We start from the raw sequence: 16,095 nt of genomic DNA, 5'->3' as shown, positions 1-16,095 counted from the left end.
AGTCTAATAAACTAAGATTTTTCAGTAGGCCAAAAAATATGGAATTCTGAGGAAGACAAAAGGAATCACGCTTTTGATCAGTGTGCTCCATACCTGCTGAGTATTCTTAGACACATGACTGCCACGTCAACTCAGTAAAAATATTTACGACTGGGTTATATATTTAAATTTTTGATAGTCCTTCATCAGTCGTGCTTAAATATCACTGAACTCCACAACCATCTAGGAATCGTGCTGAAAATGCAGGACCCACAGCGTCACTTCCCAAAAACTTCATTTGTAAACTGATGCCCAGGCAACTGATTCTAAAGTCAGTGCTCCCTGGGCCATATTACTATGTGGAGAAGTACTGTTAGAAGTACTTCAGAAAACGGTATCACTGGGCATTGCCTGGCAGTCCAATAGTTAGGACTCTATGCTTTCACTGCAGGGGACCCAGGATCAATCCGTGGTCAGGGAACTAAGATCCCACATGCCACCTATTGTGGCCAGAAAAAAAAAAAGGAAAAAGAAAACATGGTATCACTGTGTTCCTAGCTTTCTCAATCCCAAGCTGGAACGGGACTGAAAAGAAAAATCTACCCCATCCACACACATCACCCGTGAGCACGTTAAAGCACAGGGGCTGCTTTCAACAGCCAAGAAACTTTAATGTTCTTTCATTTCTGAAAACAATATTGACTAAGGCCATAAGTACAATAAGACCCAAGAAAAGTCAAATTCTAAAGTTAAAAAAAAATCATTACCACTGCAATGTCATAGCATCTGTTATACTAAAGTAAACCCACCCCAAGCCTTCTGGTCTAATTACAGATTCTATTTACTTCTTACAGGGCTTTTTCTGTGTCTGATGAAAACTGAGCCATAAAATAATTGAGACAGGGATTTAGAGATTTGGTACAGCAAACCTCCTAATAAAAATGGCACAAATGGGACTCTTCTTGCTGTTGTTACATATTAAATCTTATTTGATCAATTTTACTGTATTCCAAATTACAAACATAAGGTAGAAGGTTGTAATTATAGTTTTATTGATTTGTCATTAACTTTTAATCAACCTGCTACTATAGGGAATGGTTACCACAGCAGTGCTCGCTTGTTTCTAAGTTTCACACACTTATCATCACTACAACAAAGTAACTGGACACACTTAATGCCAACAAATATACAGTATTGTTTGTAAGGCATCCGTTTGCAACCGTAACTATCTTATATCAGCACAAATGCATTACAGAACAAGGACTGCACTAAACTGTATCTGATTTTCTCTAGGTCTCTTTACACCTTTCTGACCACTGACAGCTATACGTGTTTTTTATATTCTGTTCTTTTTTATTTCACCTATTTGTTTCTCCTAAATGCATCTGGTTCCTTCTCCTGCAGCGACCACACTTGGCTGAATCTGAAACCGAAAGTCGATGCTCTATGAAACAGAAGCAAATGACTAAAACAGAAAGGCAGCAGGCACACGTGCTGGGAACATTGACACTGACCACCTTTAGGAGTTTATCAAGAAAGTCGAAAGATCACAGGCGCACAAGAAAAACACTTCACAAACTCCATAAATGGAATAAACTTTTTACCATACTAAACTGAATTTAAAATCAAAGTCAACATCAAGCCATGTTTCACCAGTGAAATCCTCAGTCTATATACCTGCTGCTGATCAGTTCTCATCTTAAGGTTCTCCTGGCACCACAGAGGCTATAAAAAGGCATCTGACACAAGGCTTTACTACCTTAAGGACCATGCAAACACTATGAGACACAATACAGAGAAAACTATCCTAGAATTATTTATTTCCAGTCTTACAGACACTTATTTTCTAACTCTGAAGCCTACTCAATTCATCTCTTTTGCCCAACAGTTCACACATAGAATATTACATTTAAAAGGTTCCAGTTTAAAAAAAAAAAAACATTTACAGATACTAACATATTAGAATACAATATTTTCTACAGATCAAATATTATACCATTAATCTGACTAACCTAACAGCTCTCCTTTGCCCGATTTGATTTTAACGCTTTATATAATTTTGGTAAGTCTAAGAGAATTTTTATAACCCGAAAGTCTACCCTCCAACATGGCAAATCAAGTTTCAAGCACAATGGTCCTATGTGAAATGAAAAAAAAAGAAGCCAAGTTCTTTTTAATGCTTGCTCTCAGAACATACTACAAAATATAAGCCAAGTGTTGAGTTTACAAGAATATATTTAAACTAAATCAAAGTAACAGGCAATTCTAAAACAGCGGCAACAGAAGTCAGAAGGACAGAATTTTTACAAGCTGAGAGACAATCCAACTCTCTCACACTGTTTGCTGTTCTTTAGTATATATACGTGAAAATAACTGCATAAAATGGGTTCTAATGTCAGAACATGAGCACAAAAACGTAAGCCAGGGATAATAAGTTAAAAGATTTATTTAATTAAATATAAATTGCTTTTAAATGGCAGACTAATTTTCAGGCAGAACTCAAGTCCTGGAGTCTTTACTTTGGGTAAGAGTGGGGGGAACGAAAATCCCCAGAAACTGTACACAAACTGTGCACAAGTGCAACTTACTGGAGAGACAACCACAGGTTTCGTTAGCTTCCTAAAGGTGTTTCTAACTCTACTCCAAAAATTAACATATTGTTAGTCCTATCACATTTATAAATTCAGTAAATTATTAATACAACTTTAAATCCAGAGTTGGCTTGCGTTCTACAAAATTATTTGTAAACCAATATCAAAAGTAAGTTTTATATAAAACACTTCTGTGAATTTAATGTCTTTTGAGCTAACTTCTTTCAACATTCTCTTCAAGGAGAGATGTTTATTAAAGCTTCCAAGTACACTTAAAAAAATAATCTTTAGCAATTAGGTGCAGAACTCCTTACACATCCATTAGACCATTCCTGTCACTGTGTTCAAATCTTCTATGGTCTTAACAAGTTATGCCTGCCTGGTCCTAGGACTTTTATAAAGTAGATGTGACCATCACCAATGAAGATAATTATTGTACTGATTTTTCATTATAATTCTGGCAATTTTTTGCTTTATATTTTGAGACTATGCTATTTAGCCCAAGTTCAGGTTTATTACATTTCCCAAGAGAATTGTTCCTTGTATCAGTATACAACAGTTTCTTTTTCATTTAAGTCTTTTTCTGGGGAAGGGGGCTAATATTAACATTACTATCCACTCCCAAGTAGCCTTTCTGAATCAGTGAGGGCCGACCAGAGGAGCAGAATCACTAAGAAAGGTAAGAATAAGGAGTTATCACAGGGATACGAACAGTAATTGTGGGAGCTAACTAGGCAGTTCATATAGAACTGTTGCCTCTGCATGGAGAGTTGGCACAGAAATTTAGAAGACAGGCAATCAGGAAGGAGAGATGGGTGTGAAATGGAGACAAGCAAGGACAAACTGCATTTCACATTTTCCACCACCCATCTCAATGCTGTGGGTGTCCTGCAGGACCAAGCAGCATCCTTCACCAGAGCCCGCACATCTGACTCAAAACGTAGAGAAGCTAAAGAAGATGATCCTGTGGGAGGTGGAGCAGCTGGAGGCCTGGCTTGCTTCCTGAAGCCAAAAGATCATTGATGAGGTGTATGAACTGCAACTGTGTCTGACCCCACACCAACCTTCTGAGCATGAACACAAATGCTGCGTCACTTTCGCCTTCAAAATGTTGTGCAGATTTCTCTTGTAGCCAAGCTAACATGGAACCCTCCTGGAAAGGGAGTTCTAGGAAACAGTTCTTGCTCAATTATGCTGACAACAAAAAGCCACAATTTACATGGATATTTTCTTCTATTTCTTTAATTTTATTCTTTCTGTATAATTAGGTTTGAGGCATGTCTCTTGTAAATAACACATATCTGGATTCTTCTTTCATACTATCTAGACTATCTTTCAGCTATCATGTTTAATTCATTTACATTTATTGGGATTTAAGACTTTCATAATTTAAAAAAGAAGTGTCTTTTGAAAATGAAATGAAGTAATATACATACTGAAGATAATTCATGCTTTGCATTTCTGAAGTATGTTATACACATAATTTATTACTTACCACTTCTCCAACCGAGGCAGCCAACATATGTGTCACAGGCATCAAATATGAAGAAGAATCAGTGTGCAAAATCCATTTCACATATTCATAGGTGACAAAAAAGGCAGCAGCTGAAATTTAAAACAAACCAGTCTCTCACAAAGCTTAAATATCTGTGCAAACTGTGAATATGTTTCTCAAAAAAAATTACAACACAGTAACTTATGAGACAATGAAGATAATAAATATTAAATATGAATAATATAAATAAATATAAATATTTATAAATATGTTGTTTATATTTTTAAATATTTCAAACATAAGTAAAAATAATAACGATATAATAATATGTACTCTTCCCCTGCCATCCCATCACCCTTACGGATTTCACTGAGCCCATGTTACACGCTTGACCTTGGACTTACAAAAATGCAGAAGACATGACCCTGCTGCCATGAGGAACCCTAACAGCTAACCTGGCATTTACCAATTTGTACTGACAAGTCACTTAACACTTTTTAATAACAGTTTTAGAAAAGGATATGAATATCTGTGACACAAAATATCTTTACATATGATCATAAAATAATCAACTACACTAATTTACAGATAGGTTAAAACTGCAAACATGTATCTCAATAAAACACCTATTCCTTATGCTTTATTGCTGGATACTCAAAATAACCATGGCTACTTTGTACTACCTCAATTCACCTTTACTTCAAGAAAACAATCAACTATTTAACTAAAACTGAAAATCAAAATCTCTAAAAAGCTACCCCATCATATGAACTAACCTTAGCAGCACAAAAACACTTTTAGACTTGCCATGCACTGTTAATCAAAGATGTTTATCAGTTACATAAAAGATTTGGCATGAAACATAAATACCTGGCAAAATCATCTTTCAAAGGTCATTTGAACATGTCACAGCAAAGTCTGAAATACTCAGGAAAAGAGCTTGAGAGTGAAAAGCAGTTCTCTACCCTAAGTCAGTAAGCTTGTAACAAACACTGCTCAGCAGCTAACAAACAGCAGGCCAGAAGAGGTGGCACGCTGTACCTGGATGAGTAAGGCCCAAGCAGGCAGCTGTATTTAGTTAACGCAGGACCTAATTCCCACCTGCAATTCTTACTTAGGCTGATCCTGTTTTGGCCCACTCGCTAAATGGGCTGGAACAGGGGTGCCCAGTCTCCGGGATCTAACACCTGATGATCTGAGGTGGAGATGATGTAATACTATGAGAAATAAAGTGCACAATAAATGGAATATGTTTGAGTCATCCCAAAACCACCCCCCACACAGACACCCCTGTCTGTGGTAAAATTGGTCTTCCACAAAACCAGTCCCTGGTGCCAAAAAGGTTGGGGACCACTGGGCTAGAATATCACCAATTGAATTCAGCTCTAAGTTCCACCTCCTGGACATTGCACCACCCACCTCCATCCCCGCCGAGTGAAAACAAAGCAAAAAAAACTGTGGTTCCTCTACATTCCTTCTGCATTCCCTTCTAAACATGTACTACGTATGGATCTTGCCTACAGTTCTTCTCTCGCAGCCCTCAGCCCCTTCCACCCGCTGCACAATACGTCCTCAAAAAAACCTACAACCTCTGTATGTTAAAATGATGTATTGTGTTCTGAAGAGAACTTGAACCAATAGCAAAAAATGTTTAAAGTGCCTCATAAAGGGTTTCAATTCACTAAAAATTTGCAGAAAAACAGCCATTTCTGGAATGGTGGCACTCTGACTATTTTACCCAGCCTCTCCTATTCAATGATGTTCTGTGGAGGGCAAAGTAAAGCAGTCCAAGAACATCCACTTTCTGAAACATACAAAAATTCAAAACCACGTTCTCTATATAAACTCCTGCTCTCAAGTATCAAAACCAGTCCTGTGAGCTTAAGGGAGGCCCATGTACCCTGAAGACCATCACTAATACTTCATCTATCAACAATCCCTACACAATATGCAAGAGAGAAAAATTATTTACAACAGTGAAGGAGACAAGGTAAGGAGGAGTACCCAAAATATAGGGACTTAGTAACATATTGATATTTCTTTGCAATTTCCTAGTTCAGAGGTTCCCAAACTTGTCTGCATATTAAAATTACCAGGGGATATATATTTTTTAAAAAATCCAAAGCCCAGGCCACACCTCAGACCAACTAAATTTCATACCTCTGAGAGTGGGTCACAGGCAGCAGTACTTTCTTTAAAAAAAAAAAAAAAACTCATTAGGTGATCAGGTGACTGAAACACAGGCAAATATAGGAACCAAGGCCCATCTCCCACTAACAGTATATTTGGCATGGAGTGCGTGCTAAATGGTGACTTGCTATAATGGATTACTGAAAATTTAGGCATAAAAGAATTCAAAGTGAGTGAAAGTCGCTCAGTCATGTCCAACTCTTTGCAACTCCATGGACTATATAGTCCATGGAATTCGTCAGGGCAGACTACTGGAGTGGGTAGCCTTTCCCTTCTCCACGGAAAAGAATTCAAGGATAACCTCAAAACAGTTGGCTGTTCTAAGGATGGCTCGGGGAAAGGGAAGAAGGGATAAACTAAAGGACCAAAAAGATTTGCACTACAAATCTTTATGTGAATACTGTGCTTTTTACAGATGGACATTTCAATGTCAGGTTAACAAGAAAGAATTTCTAATGAAATACACTGCGAAAAAGAAATCAAGCCTTAGAATTGAAGAATCTTCTGTCATGTTTGGTAGAAATCAACACAATATTGTAAAGCAATTATCTTTCAATTAAAAATAAATCAAAAAAAAATTTTTATTTTTAACGGAGCAGTGGTTTTGTGAGTGTTTGGTGGCAGTGGTTTTCTGTTTGCTCAGTTTGAGTGCCAATCAAAGCATCAGTAAACAATTATCAAAATAAGTATCTGAATAAAAAAGAGTATACCAACAGGTGGATTAAATAAAACAGGTTCACCCCCTCCACGAGACTCCCCAAGGCAGAGGTTGCTGAGCTTAGCTTCACATCTGAATCACCTGGGAAGCTGCTAACACTCCTGATACCCAGGCAAAGCCAAGACCAGTTAAACTTGTCAGAGAGACACAGGCATCAGTATTTTGTAAAACTCCCCAAGAGATTTCAACATTCAGGCAAGGTTGAGAACAACTGCTCTAAGGCATCACAGTCAACGCCAGAGGAGTCTAACTAGGAGTTCTACCATGAAAACCACTTTCAAAAGACTGCTCGTGGTTTTGTTTTTTTGTTGTTGTTTAGGATGGCATCTATAGCACTAGTTGAGTCAAAAATAATGGATTAATGAATAGAAAACAAATTCCAAGTATCAACTATATTAAACATAAGGAATTCTATCTAGGGTTGGACCACATATTATTCTGAAAATAAATCCCATTAGCTTGGCTTTATATAAAGCAATGAAAGTATCAATATAATTGTTACCATTAGGAAAGGATCCAATAGCAGTAGAAGGAACTCCAGCGTATACTCCATAAAAACCACCGGCCTTATAAAATCCTTGGGGGCTCTGTAGCCTGGTTTTAATGGTATCCAGAGGAAATAAAATCAAGTCAACAGAGACACCTGCTACTCCGCCAGCCTTAAAAAAAAAAAAAAAAAGGAAAGTTACAAAAAAATAATAAGCTTCCATTTGACAGATGGGGATAAGAAGGTAGTTTTTAAAGCATATTTCTTTCAAACATGGTTTTAAACTTCACCAGACTACTTTGGTATAGTCAAAAGACCTCCTACCTGAATTTGCAGATTTGTCCTGGAAAATAACCATTATTGTGCTATCGTTTCCAACTGTGAATTTTATATTATATATTCAGTTTTAAACAAATGTTTAATGATTTCTTTAACAATTTTAAAATTAATTTTAAATTAATGATTTCATAGGATTCAAAAAAGTGAAACAAACAAACCTCAGAAAAGTAGAGAGTTCAAAGTCTCCTTCCTTATCCTGAAAAACTGAGGGAATCACTCTTACTGGTTTCTTATTGTATACGTCCTAAGTTACTTCAGGTAACACACACGAGCAAATATGAATCTGAGGAACCTCCCTGGACATCTAGTGGTCAGGACTGGGTGCTTCCACTGCAGGGGGCACAAGTTCCACCCCTGGGGGGGGAACTAAGATACCACATGCTGTGCAGCCAAAAAAATACACAAATTAAAAATAAACAAGTAAATGGCAAATTTTTTAAAATATGAATATGTATTTTATTTTAATTTTTAAGTAAAAGGTGGTTGCAGCACTGTGTTTTTTACATTTGACAATTTATCTCAGTATTCTTTCCAAATTATACCAAATGTTTTATTTTTGGCCTTTTTAACTGAGTAGTGGATCTGCATTTTAAGAAATAAATTGTTTTGAAATTTCCATTCTAAATTGGTAATGTTGCCTTTGAATCTAGATCCACATTTTAAGAATCACATATCTGAGGATTCTTGATATTTTCTCTACTTTTTGTATATTGGAAAATTCCTTGATAAATTTTAATTTAAGGGAATAAATGAAAAAATAGAGCTAAATTCCTGGAGGGCATTAAACCTGACCCAAACGCATCATCTCCCAAGAGACACCACGTTGCTTTAGGGAACGTGCACTTTAAAATCTGACTGAAAACCAAGCCTGCCCCTTGTGATTACAGTAAAGCATTGGCAGAGGAGAACATTTTAAAAACTGGTTACAGCTTAGTCAAAGCAAAAAGAAACTCCGAGAAACAGAAACTCAGAGACAGCAGAAGAGAAAGGTCAATACACAAGGTCTGAAGGTACCCATTTACAGACATGAATCAACACCACTTTATAGCAAGTAAATGGAAGAATTATAAAGCGGCAATATGGTTCCTACTCAGTAATTTTTAAACTGAATTGCTAACTTTCCTATCTTTTAGACTTTGAACTATGTGAATATATTACCTATTCAAAAAGTAAAAGTAGACATTAAAAACTATATATTCCATGACACACAAAAAGAGGAATCAATACTATTCAAACATACAGGCAGAGTTCAAAATCATCTGTTGTTTCCATCCTTTGGGATTACAAAGTGCTCAGGTGGTATAAGGGTTAGTACCTAGCAAACACTTTCTGCTCTACTTGGCATGCATGATAAAACCACTGCAAGAGTTCACTGGAAAAATGAAATTACTCGGATGAGAAACGAAATAATCTCCGTTTTTCAATGAGCTAGCATAGGTCAATTATTAAAAATTAGTGTACACTACCTTGAAAGGCATGACAGAACCATGCAGGTCACTCTGCAAATGACCTAACAAGTTGTCATGAAAAGAACACAGAGATGTGCCAGTAGAGTATCAAGTGGGAGTAGGAATAAAAAAAAGACAATGTGGAAATCATCTAAGCCACAAGGCAAAGGTCACAATTAGGAAAGTTAAAAAAATAAAAATTAAAAGCCAACTTTTTCAACACTCTTCTCACTTATTCTTTAAGGATTTTATAAATTCAGTATGTGATAAAATATTTTGCCTGACTCTTCATTTTCTCAAAACACAAGGAAAACTAAAATTCTTGTGAGAATGTCTGATATGACTGATTTCTTTAAAAATATGCTGCACTTCATTCTAATTTTCTCTTTAATCTTAGGAAGGGGTTCACAAAGATGCTTACTATCTACTGCTAAATTTTAATCAGTAAGTTAATTACTTTTTAATCAATTTGGCTACTTTGCATGCATTGATTCTCCAGCCATTCTTTCATCAGAATTCTTGTATACTGAGAGTAAACGATCAGATTCAATCTACTTATCTAGCAAATCATGAATCAAGAGCTACTAACTTCTATGAATTTCAAACTTCTATAACTCAAGTATCATGTAAATTCATGAGACTGGAAAAAATACAGCTAACAGGAATAAGAATACATATAAATGTAGACCCACAACAACATGTTTAAGATTTTTTTTAAAACCTTAAACCTTAAGAAATGCTTATAATTTTACATCAAGTCAGCAGCAATTAAATCTTAAGGAACACTACCAATTTATTTTTTTTCTTCAGCCTGAGAAATTGTTTTATTTATGATCACGTATCAAAAAGGTTACCAAAGGATTCGTTTCAACATTTACGGTAGATTACAGAGAAAATCCTAAGTACTAGACAAAACCCAAAAAGAACGTAACACAGATAACCAGCAAGCTTTACCTCACCATAACAATTTATTGAGATCATGAAACCATATACAATAGATAACATATATGCCACAACCTTAAAAGTGTTACAGACAGCAAGAATCTAATCAGTGCTTTGAAATTCCTCTGGGAGTTGAAGAACGTTAAGATTACATGCTATGAAACCTTTATTTCTCCAAAGAAAGCTGGCAAAAACAGGAAAAACAAAATCACAGCTACTCAACTACAGGACAAAAACCAAACCACCTGCCTAATTTAACTAAGCAAAATGATCACAGGCCCCCAGCCTAGACCACAACTAAGAACACGAAAAACATTAACATGGCTTCTCCAGAGAACATCCCTCCCCGACATTCTCTGTTTTCTCCACAGGTGAAGTGGCCACCAGTGACTTTAACCTCCTCAACGCAAAGCTGTGGCTTCCCATGAGATCTGCCTTCTTCCGCATCCTCCACCCACTCTCCCTACAGCGCTTCTTGACCTCTACACTAATGGCAGCTTTGTCTTTGTAAAACAGATTTCCGCGCTCTTTAAAGTTTCCAAAAGCCCTTAGGATGAAAAACAGAATCACAGTACAACCTGAAAGCCTCTAGAAGTTCGCCCCTCAACCCCCCGCCACTTCTCCACCCCCAACTTCATCATTAACGCTTTGCTAGGTACCTTCTGGCCACCTTGACCTTTTTCCTGAGTCATCTGATCTCGCCCGTTTCCAGGACTGTGTATATGATGCTCTCTAATCCCCCAAGTCTGCGTTTAGACCCTCTTGTTCTACACTGATTGGAATTTTAATTTTATAGTTGAGCATCTGACCATTTCTTCAAAGTTTGTGTGTGTCCCACAAGACTGTAAGATCCATACCTGTTTTTTTCACCAATATGTTCCCAGCACCAGTACACAGTAGGCCATAGTAGGCACTTAATAACTATTAGAAGAATACATGAATTAATGACTATAACAAAAGGTTACTAACCATGTTGGGGGGGGGGGTGGTCATTGTCATTGAGTTTTATTTTTTGAGGCCATGCAGCATGCAGGATCTTAGTTCTCCAAGATGATTCTCTCTCAGTAATACCTCAATTCATTTCTTTCACAGCACCTTATGGTTAATGCTTTGGTTTGTTTGCCATCAAATCTCCAAGGGCAATCACAGTACCAGTAGGCAGAATATATGGCAGAGAAACTGCACATGAAATGAATTCAGCTGGAGGAAAACTTTCCTTGAAACTTCTACCAATCCATCCTAATTCTACTCTCTTTAACTACACTTTTAAAAGTATGCATATGTACCATTATTTAATAAATCCTAAACAAATTTTAAAACCATGTTTCTTTCCTTAACTGACACCTGCTTTCAGCAACTGCTAATGTTGTTGACTTAAGAGACAGTCTTAAAGAGCAATAAGGAGCACGAAATCCCATGTTACACTGCCTGGAATCTGAGCTCAGACACTAATACACATGAAATGTATCCCACTTGTGTGACTTCGGACAAATAATCTAACATACCACTCCTCAGTTCCCTCACTGGGAGAACTAGGATAAGACTTCAATTGTTTGTCAGAATTAAACCAGATGCTGTACCTAAAAAGCTTACCCTACTTCCCCACAGAGCAATGCTCTCACAAGTACTACTGCTATCTCACCAGCTGTACAGGGAAACGCCTTCAAGAGTGGTAATGCCTCTCTCTGCATCTCTAAAACCTAGCTTCCACAGATCTCCACAAATCTGGATTTAAAACCAACGTTCCACACGTCTGAGTAAGATCCCCCTTCCACATCTCTCCATAGCACGCTGAAAGTAACCCTCACGTCATTCAGACTAACAATCATTTCCCTCTTCAGCCTCCACCACCAGACCAGGTCTATCTTGTTCACCATGTTATCTCCCACACCTGCAGAAAATATTTGATAATTGAATGAAGAAAGCCCTCTGAGTCTCCATTTCTCAAGAAAGCTTTCGTAAAGATATTTGTCTGTTTTCTGCCTCTGCCCACTCTCCCACAATGAAAAAACAGACAATCTGTCTGGTTCACCACTGTAAATAGTAACCCCTACTGGACCTGTTTTCAAAATATTTATTGAAGGACTTTTGGGGGGGGGGTTGTTTTTTTAAAACACGTTGATTCTTCTTTCCTATTATACACCACTGGCTGCACAGCGCGGCTATTTGGGCTCATCAGTACATACCTAAATCCTAGAAAAATATTCAGACGCAGAATAGCCGATTAATTATGTACTGAATGAACGGATACATCATTTTCCGAAAATAAAAAAGATACAGTAAAACGAAACTACAGTCTTGGCCAACAGGTCTGGAGGCGACTTGAGAGTCCTTGTGAATATTTCATTAACTGCCAAGTTCTCCCAACTATGGTTACAGTATATAATTAAAGCTTTTCTTTTTCCTTTAGATAAACCGCGGTGCGGAGGACGAGTCAAGTATCCCACCGCTAACCCACTCCTGTCCCTCTCTGGCATACAGGTAGCAAACTTAGGGACTTGACACAAGCCCCGCCGCGGCCCAGAAGCTCTGCGCTTCCTCCCAGACCTGGTGACAGGTGACCCAGGGACGATTCACCGCGCAAAACCGGAAGGAGGTGCTAAGAGAAGACACCGGGGTTCCGGTGCAGAACTCCGGCACTCCTAAAGTCCTGTACTCACCACCAGCGAGGCTGTGAACCCAGGCCGGTCCATGGCCCCATGGACTTGATCAGGGTTATAATTCAAGGCTGACCAGAGGCGAGTCACGGACGCCTGACACTGGGCGCCGCCATCTTGGAAGCCGCCGGCACTTCCGCGGCCATGTGAGGTTGAACCACAACAATTACACGTGCAAACGGGGAAGCTGCGCCAGGAATGCCGGGATGGAGGGGCGGAGTCTGGAAAGGGTGATCTAGTCAAGTCTCGCGACTCTTCTCTGCCTCCAAGTCCGACGGCTTCTCAGTAGGCTGGATGGAGGAACTCTCGCGAGCAAATGAGCCTAGATTGAGAACCTGGCGCAGCAAGCCCCACCCCCGTGAGCGTAGGGTGAAGCCCGAGCGTTAACCTAAAGGAGGCGTGGCTATAAGTGGAAGGCGTGGCCATGGAGCTGCCGGACTAGTTTCTGGGGAGGCCTGTGGCTTCCAATGTTATTTCTTTTTGCTTTATCGTTTGGCTTCATCTGTAGAAATTTTGTCTGACGTTTCCATAAAACAGACTCATCATTAGAAAATTATTAACTATAGAAAAGCACTTCAAAAGTTTCCTTCTTGGGATTTCCCTGGTGGTCCAGTAGTTAAAAATCAGCTTGCCAATTTAGGAGACACGGGTTCTATCCCTGGTCAGGGAACTAAGATCCCACGTGCCATCAGGGCAACTAAGCCTGTGAGCCACAACTATTGATCCCACAGGCCGCAACTAAAGAAAGCCCAGGTGCAGCAACCAAGTGCCATGTGCCATTAAAAATAAATGATTTTTTTTTTTTTTTTAATTCCTTCTTTGAGTTAAAAATTAGCATCTTCTACTTCGTATTGTTGTTCAGTTTCTAAGTTGGATTGGACCCTTTTCGACCTTAGGGAATGTAGTCTGCCAGGCTCCTCTGTCCATGGGGATTTCTAGGGAAAAATAATGGAGTTGGTTGCCATTTCTTCCTCCAGGGGATTCTCCGGATTCAGGGATTGAACCGGGGTCTCCTGTGTTGGCAGGCAGATTCTTTACCACTGAGCCACCAGGGAAGCCCCTACTTCTCCTTACGGACAGTTTTTGCACTTAATATTATTCACGTGTTCAGTTATTCATTTGCTCATCTTGTTAGCTGTGGTACCAGTTGCACACCTCAAAGACCACTTTAAGTACATAATATAAACTTCTTGGAGCAGACAGTGACTTTACATTTTTTAAATAAATACCTTCTAAGTTTTCTTCTATTAAGGACCAACAACATCTCAGATAAGGTGCTCTGATACAGCTGCTTTGTAAGGTGAGCACCATTACAGAATCCCGGTTCTGCAACTGGTACAGAAGCTGGCCCAAACCTACAGAGAACACAGGCCACCCAGGCTTGAAATTTGACTGAATATGCCTTCATCATCTTTCCTCAAACCCTGTGCTACAGCCTTAGCAGGCTCTATCTGCCTTTCTTCACTGTGTCTTTCATACCACTGCTACAGTCTTTATTCTCGTCCAGTGGAAATGATCTAGAAATGATTAGCAGAATACCTTTAGCGTTTCAAATTCTGAACATCCAGGAATTTGAGCGTGGCTTACCTGAGCAGTTTTGTTACTGAAAATTGAAAAGAGGCCAGACAATAAATTCAGTTAAGCCTTTACTTGGACTCATGCTGTAGCACAAAGGAGTGAAAACAAGTAACAGGTGCCTTTGCTTGCTCCCTCACAGACAGTGGAGAGGGGAGCGGGGAGGAGAGCTGGTCCTTGGAGTGAGGGTGGGGGCAGATCCCAGGGTTGGGCTGGAGGGATGCTTTGGGTGCTTTGTGCACCTCCTTGGAGTTGCTGTCTGCAAAGACCATGTGCAGTACCCTGCTTTTGTTCCCAACTCCTCAGATGTGATAGTTGGGTGTTTGGTCTTTTTTATCTTGTTCATAATTTGCCCTGGCAGTGCATGCATAACTAGTGCATGCATCAGTTATTTTTAGTCCCTTATAATTTCTCTACTGCTTGATGAGATGTTTGTAAAGGTGCAAGCACTGCTGCAAAGAGTCCCAAGTCCCAGGTCCCAGCCAGTAACTGAGCAGGACCCTGCGAGGCCTTCCCAAGATAGAGCCCCCCACCCGTTTCGTCCATCTGCCTTCTGTCTGTACAAAAACTTTTCAAAGAATACATTTAATCAGAGAAGTGACAAAAGGCAGAAAGAAAGGAAAACGGTCAAGCAAGACAAGATAATAATACTTTGGCCATTAAACAGTCAAGAAAGGACCTTTAGTTCTTCCTCAAGGACTATAGATAATATCCTAAGTCATGTTCTTTGAGTTGTTTTGCAGATACTGAAACCCCCACCAGGTGGAAGAAGTTAACTGTGTGCTGCGCACAAACATGTAACCTCAGACCAATTAGAACCACAGGTTAGATACTGACTCCTAATTACCTCACTACCAATCAATCAGAAGAATGTCCACAAGCTGATCACGCCCTATTCCTTAAACATGATAAGGCTCCTCGCTACCCACTCCAGAGTGGGACTCACAGTCTTAAGGGCATTATTCTGCTGTTGCCCTTTTGCCTGGCAAAGCAATAACTATTTCACCCAAAGCTCTGTCTCTGAGATTTAATTCAGCACCAGTGGACAGAGGCTGAATTTCAGCAACAAGCCTGTCTCAGTTCAGACTCAGGGTCTCTCTGATAAGACTGCAGTCAAGGTATTGGCTAGGGCTATATCTGAAGAGTTGGTGAGGACTGGAGGATCCACCTCCAAAACGGCATCTTTCCATGGCTACCAAAGTAGTGCCAGCTTTTGGCAGGTGGTCTCAGTCCCTCACCTCATAGACCTCTCTCCAGGATTGCTTGAGTGTCCTCAGCTGGTGAGTAACCTAAGAGAGAGCAAGACAGAAATGTTACATTCTATTGTACAGAGGTAAAAGCTCCATCAGGTATTTCATGATGCCACTGGAAAGCCTTTAGGAAATACAGATAAAACAAACATGACCTGGGGCCCCTGTTCTGTGAAATGCTTACCAGAAGATCCATTACCAGTTGTGCATGCCTTTTAAATGGAAAATTACAATGCATTGTCATTGTCACCACATTGCAAGGAGAGTATATACTCAGATCTTCTATTTCAAAAAAAAAAATGGGAAATGCAATAACTACTGGTTTGCAGAAACATGTGAAATTATACTAATAATATTGTTTTCTTCCATTAAATCTACCTCTGTAAGCCAAGTTTACGTTTAAACAAGTTCTGAAATATTGAAA

At 39.1% G+C, this 16,095-nt stretch overlaps 1 protein-coding gene across 4 annotated transcripts in view; it reads right to left on the bottom strand.

Annotated features, from left to right (window-relative positions):
* SLC25A26 (solute carrier family 25 member 26) overlaps positions 1 to 13,191 on the bottom strand; it is a 146,860-nt gene extending 133,669 nt beyond the window's left edge. For all 4 annotated transcript variants that reach the window (XM_027522467.1, XM_027522469.1, XM_027522468.1 and 1 more), the window contains exons 1-3: positions 12,850 to 13,191; positions 7,476 to 7,632; positions 4,066 to 4,175 (exon numbers count right to left, since the gene is read on the bottom strand). In XM_027522467.1, coding sequence (XP_027378268.1) covers positions 4,066 to 4,175; positions 7,476 to 7,632; positions 12,850 to 12,882 — 300 coding nt within the window. In that variant the 5' untranslated portion in view covers positions 12,883 to 13,191. The remainder of the gene's footprint in view (positions 1 to 4,065; positions 4,176 to 7,475; positions 7,633 to 12,849) is intronic.
* Positions 13,192 to 16,095: the final 2,904 nt, after the last annotated feature.

This window comes from Bos indicus x Bos taurus, chromosome 22 (genome assembly GCF_003369695.1).
Source record: "Bos indicus x Bos taurus breed Angus x Brahman F1 hybrid chromosome 22, Bos_hybrid_MaternalHap_v2.0, whole genome shotgun sequence".
Taxonomy (NCBI): domain Eukaryota; kingdom Metazoa; phylum Chordata; class Mammalia; order Artiodactyla; family Bovidae; genus Bos; species Bos indicus x Bos taurus.
This window is presented reverse-complemented; position numbering and strand designations above follow the sequence as displayed.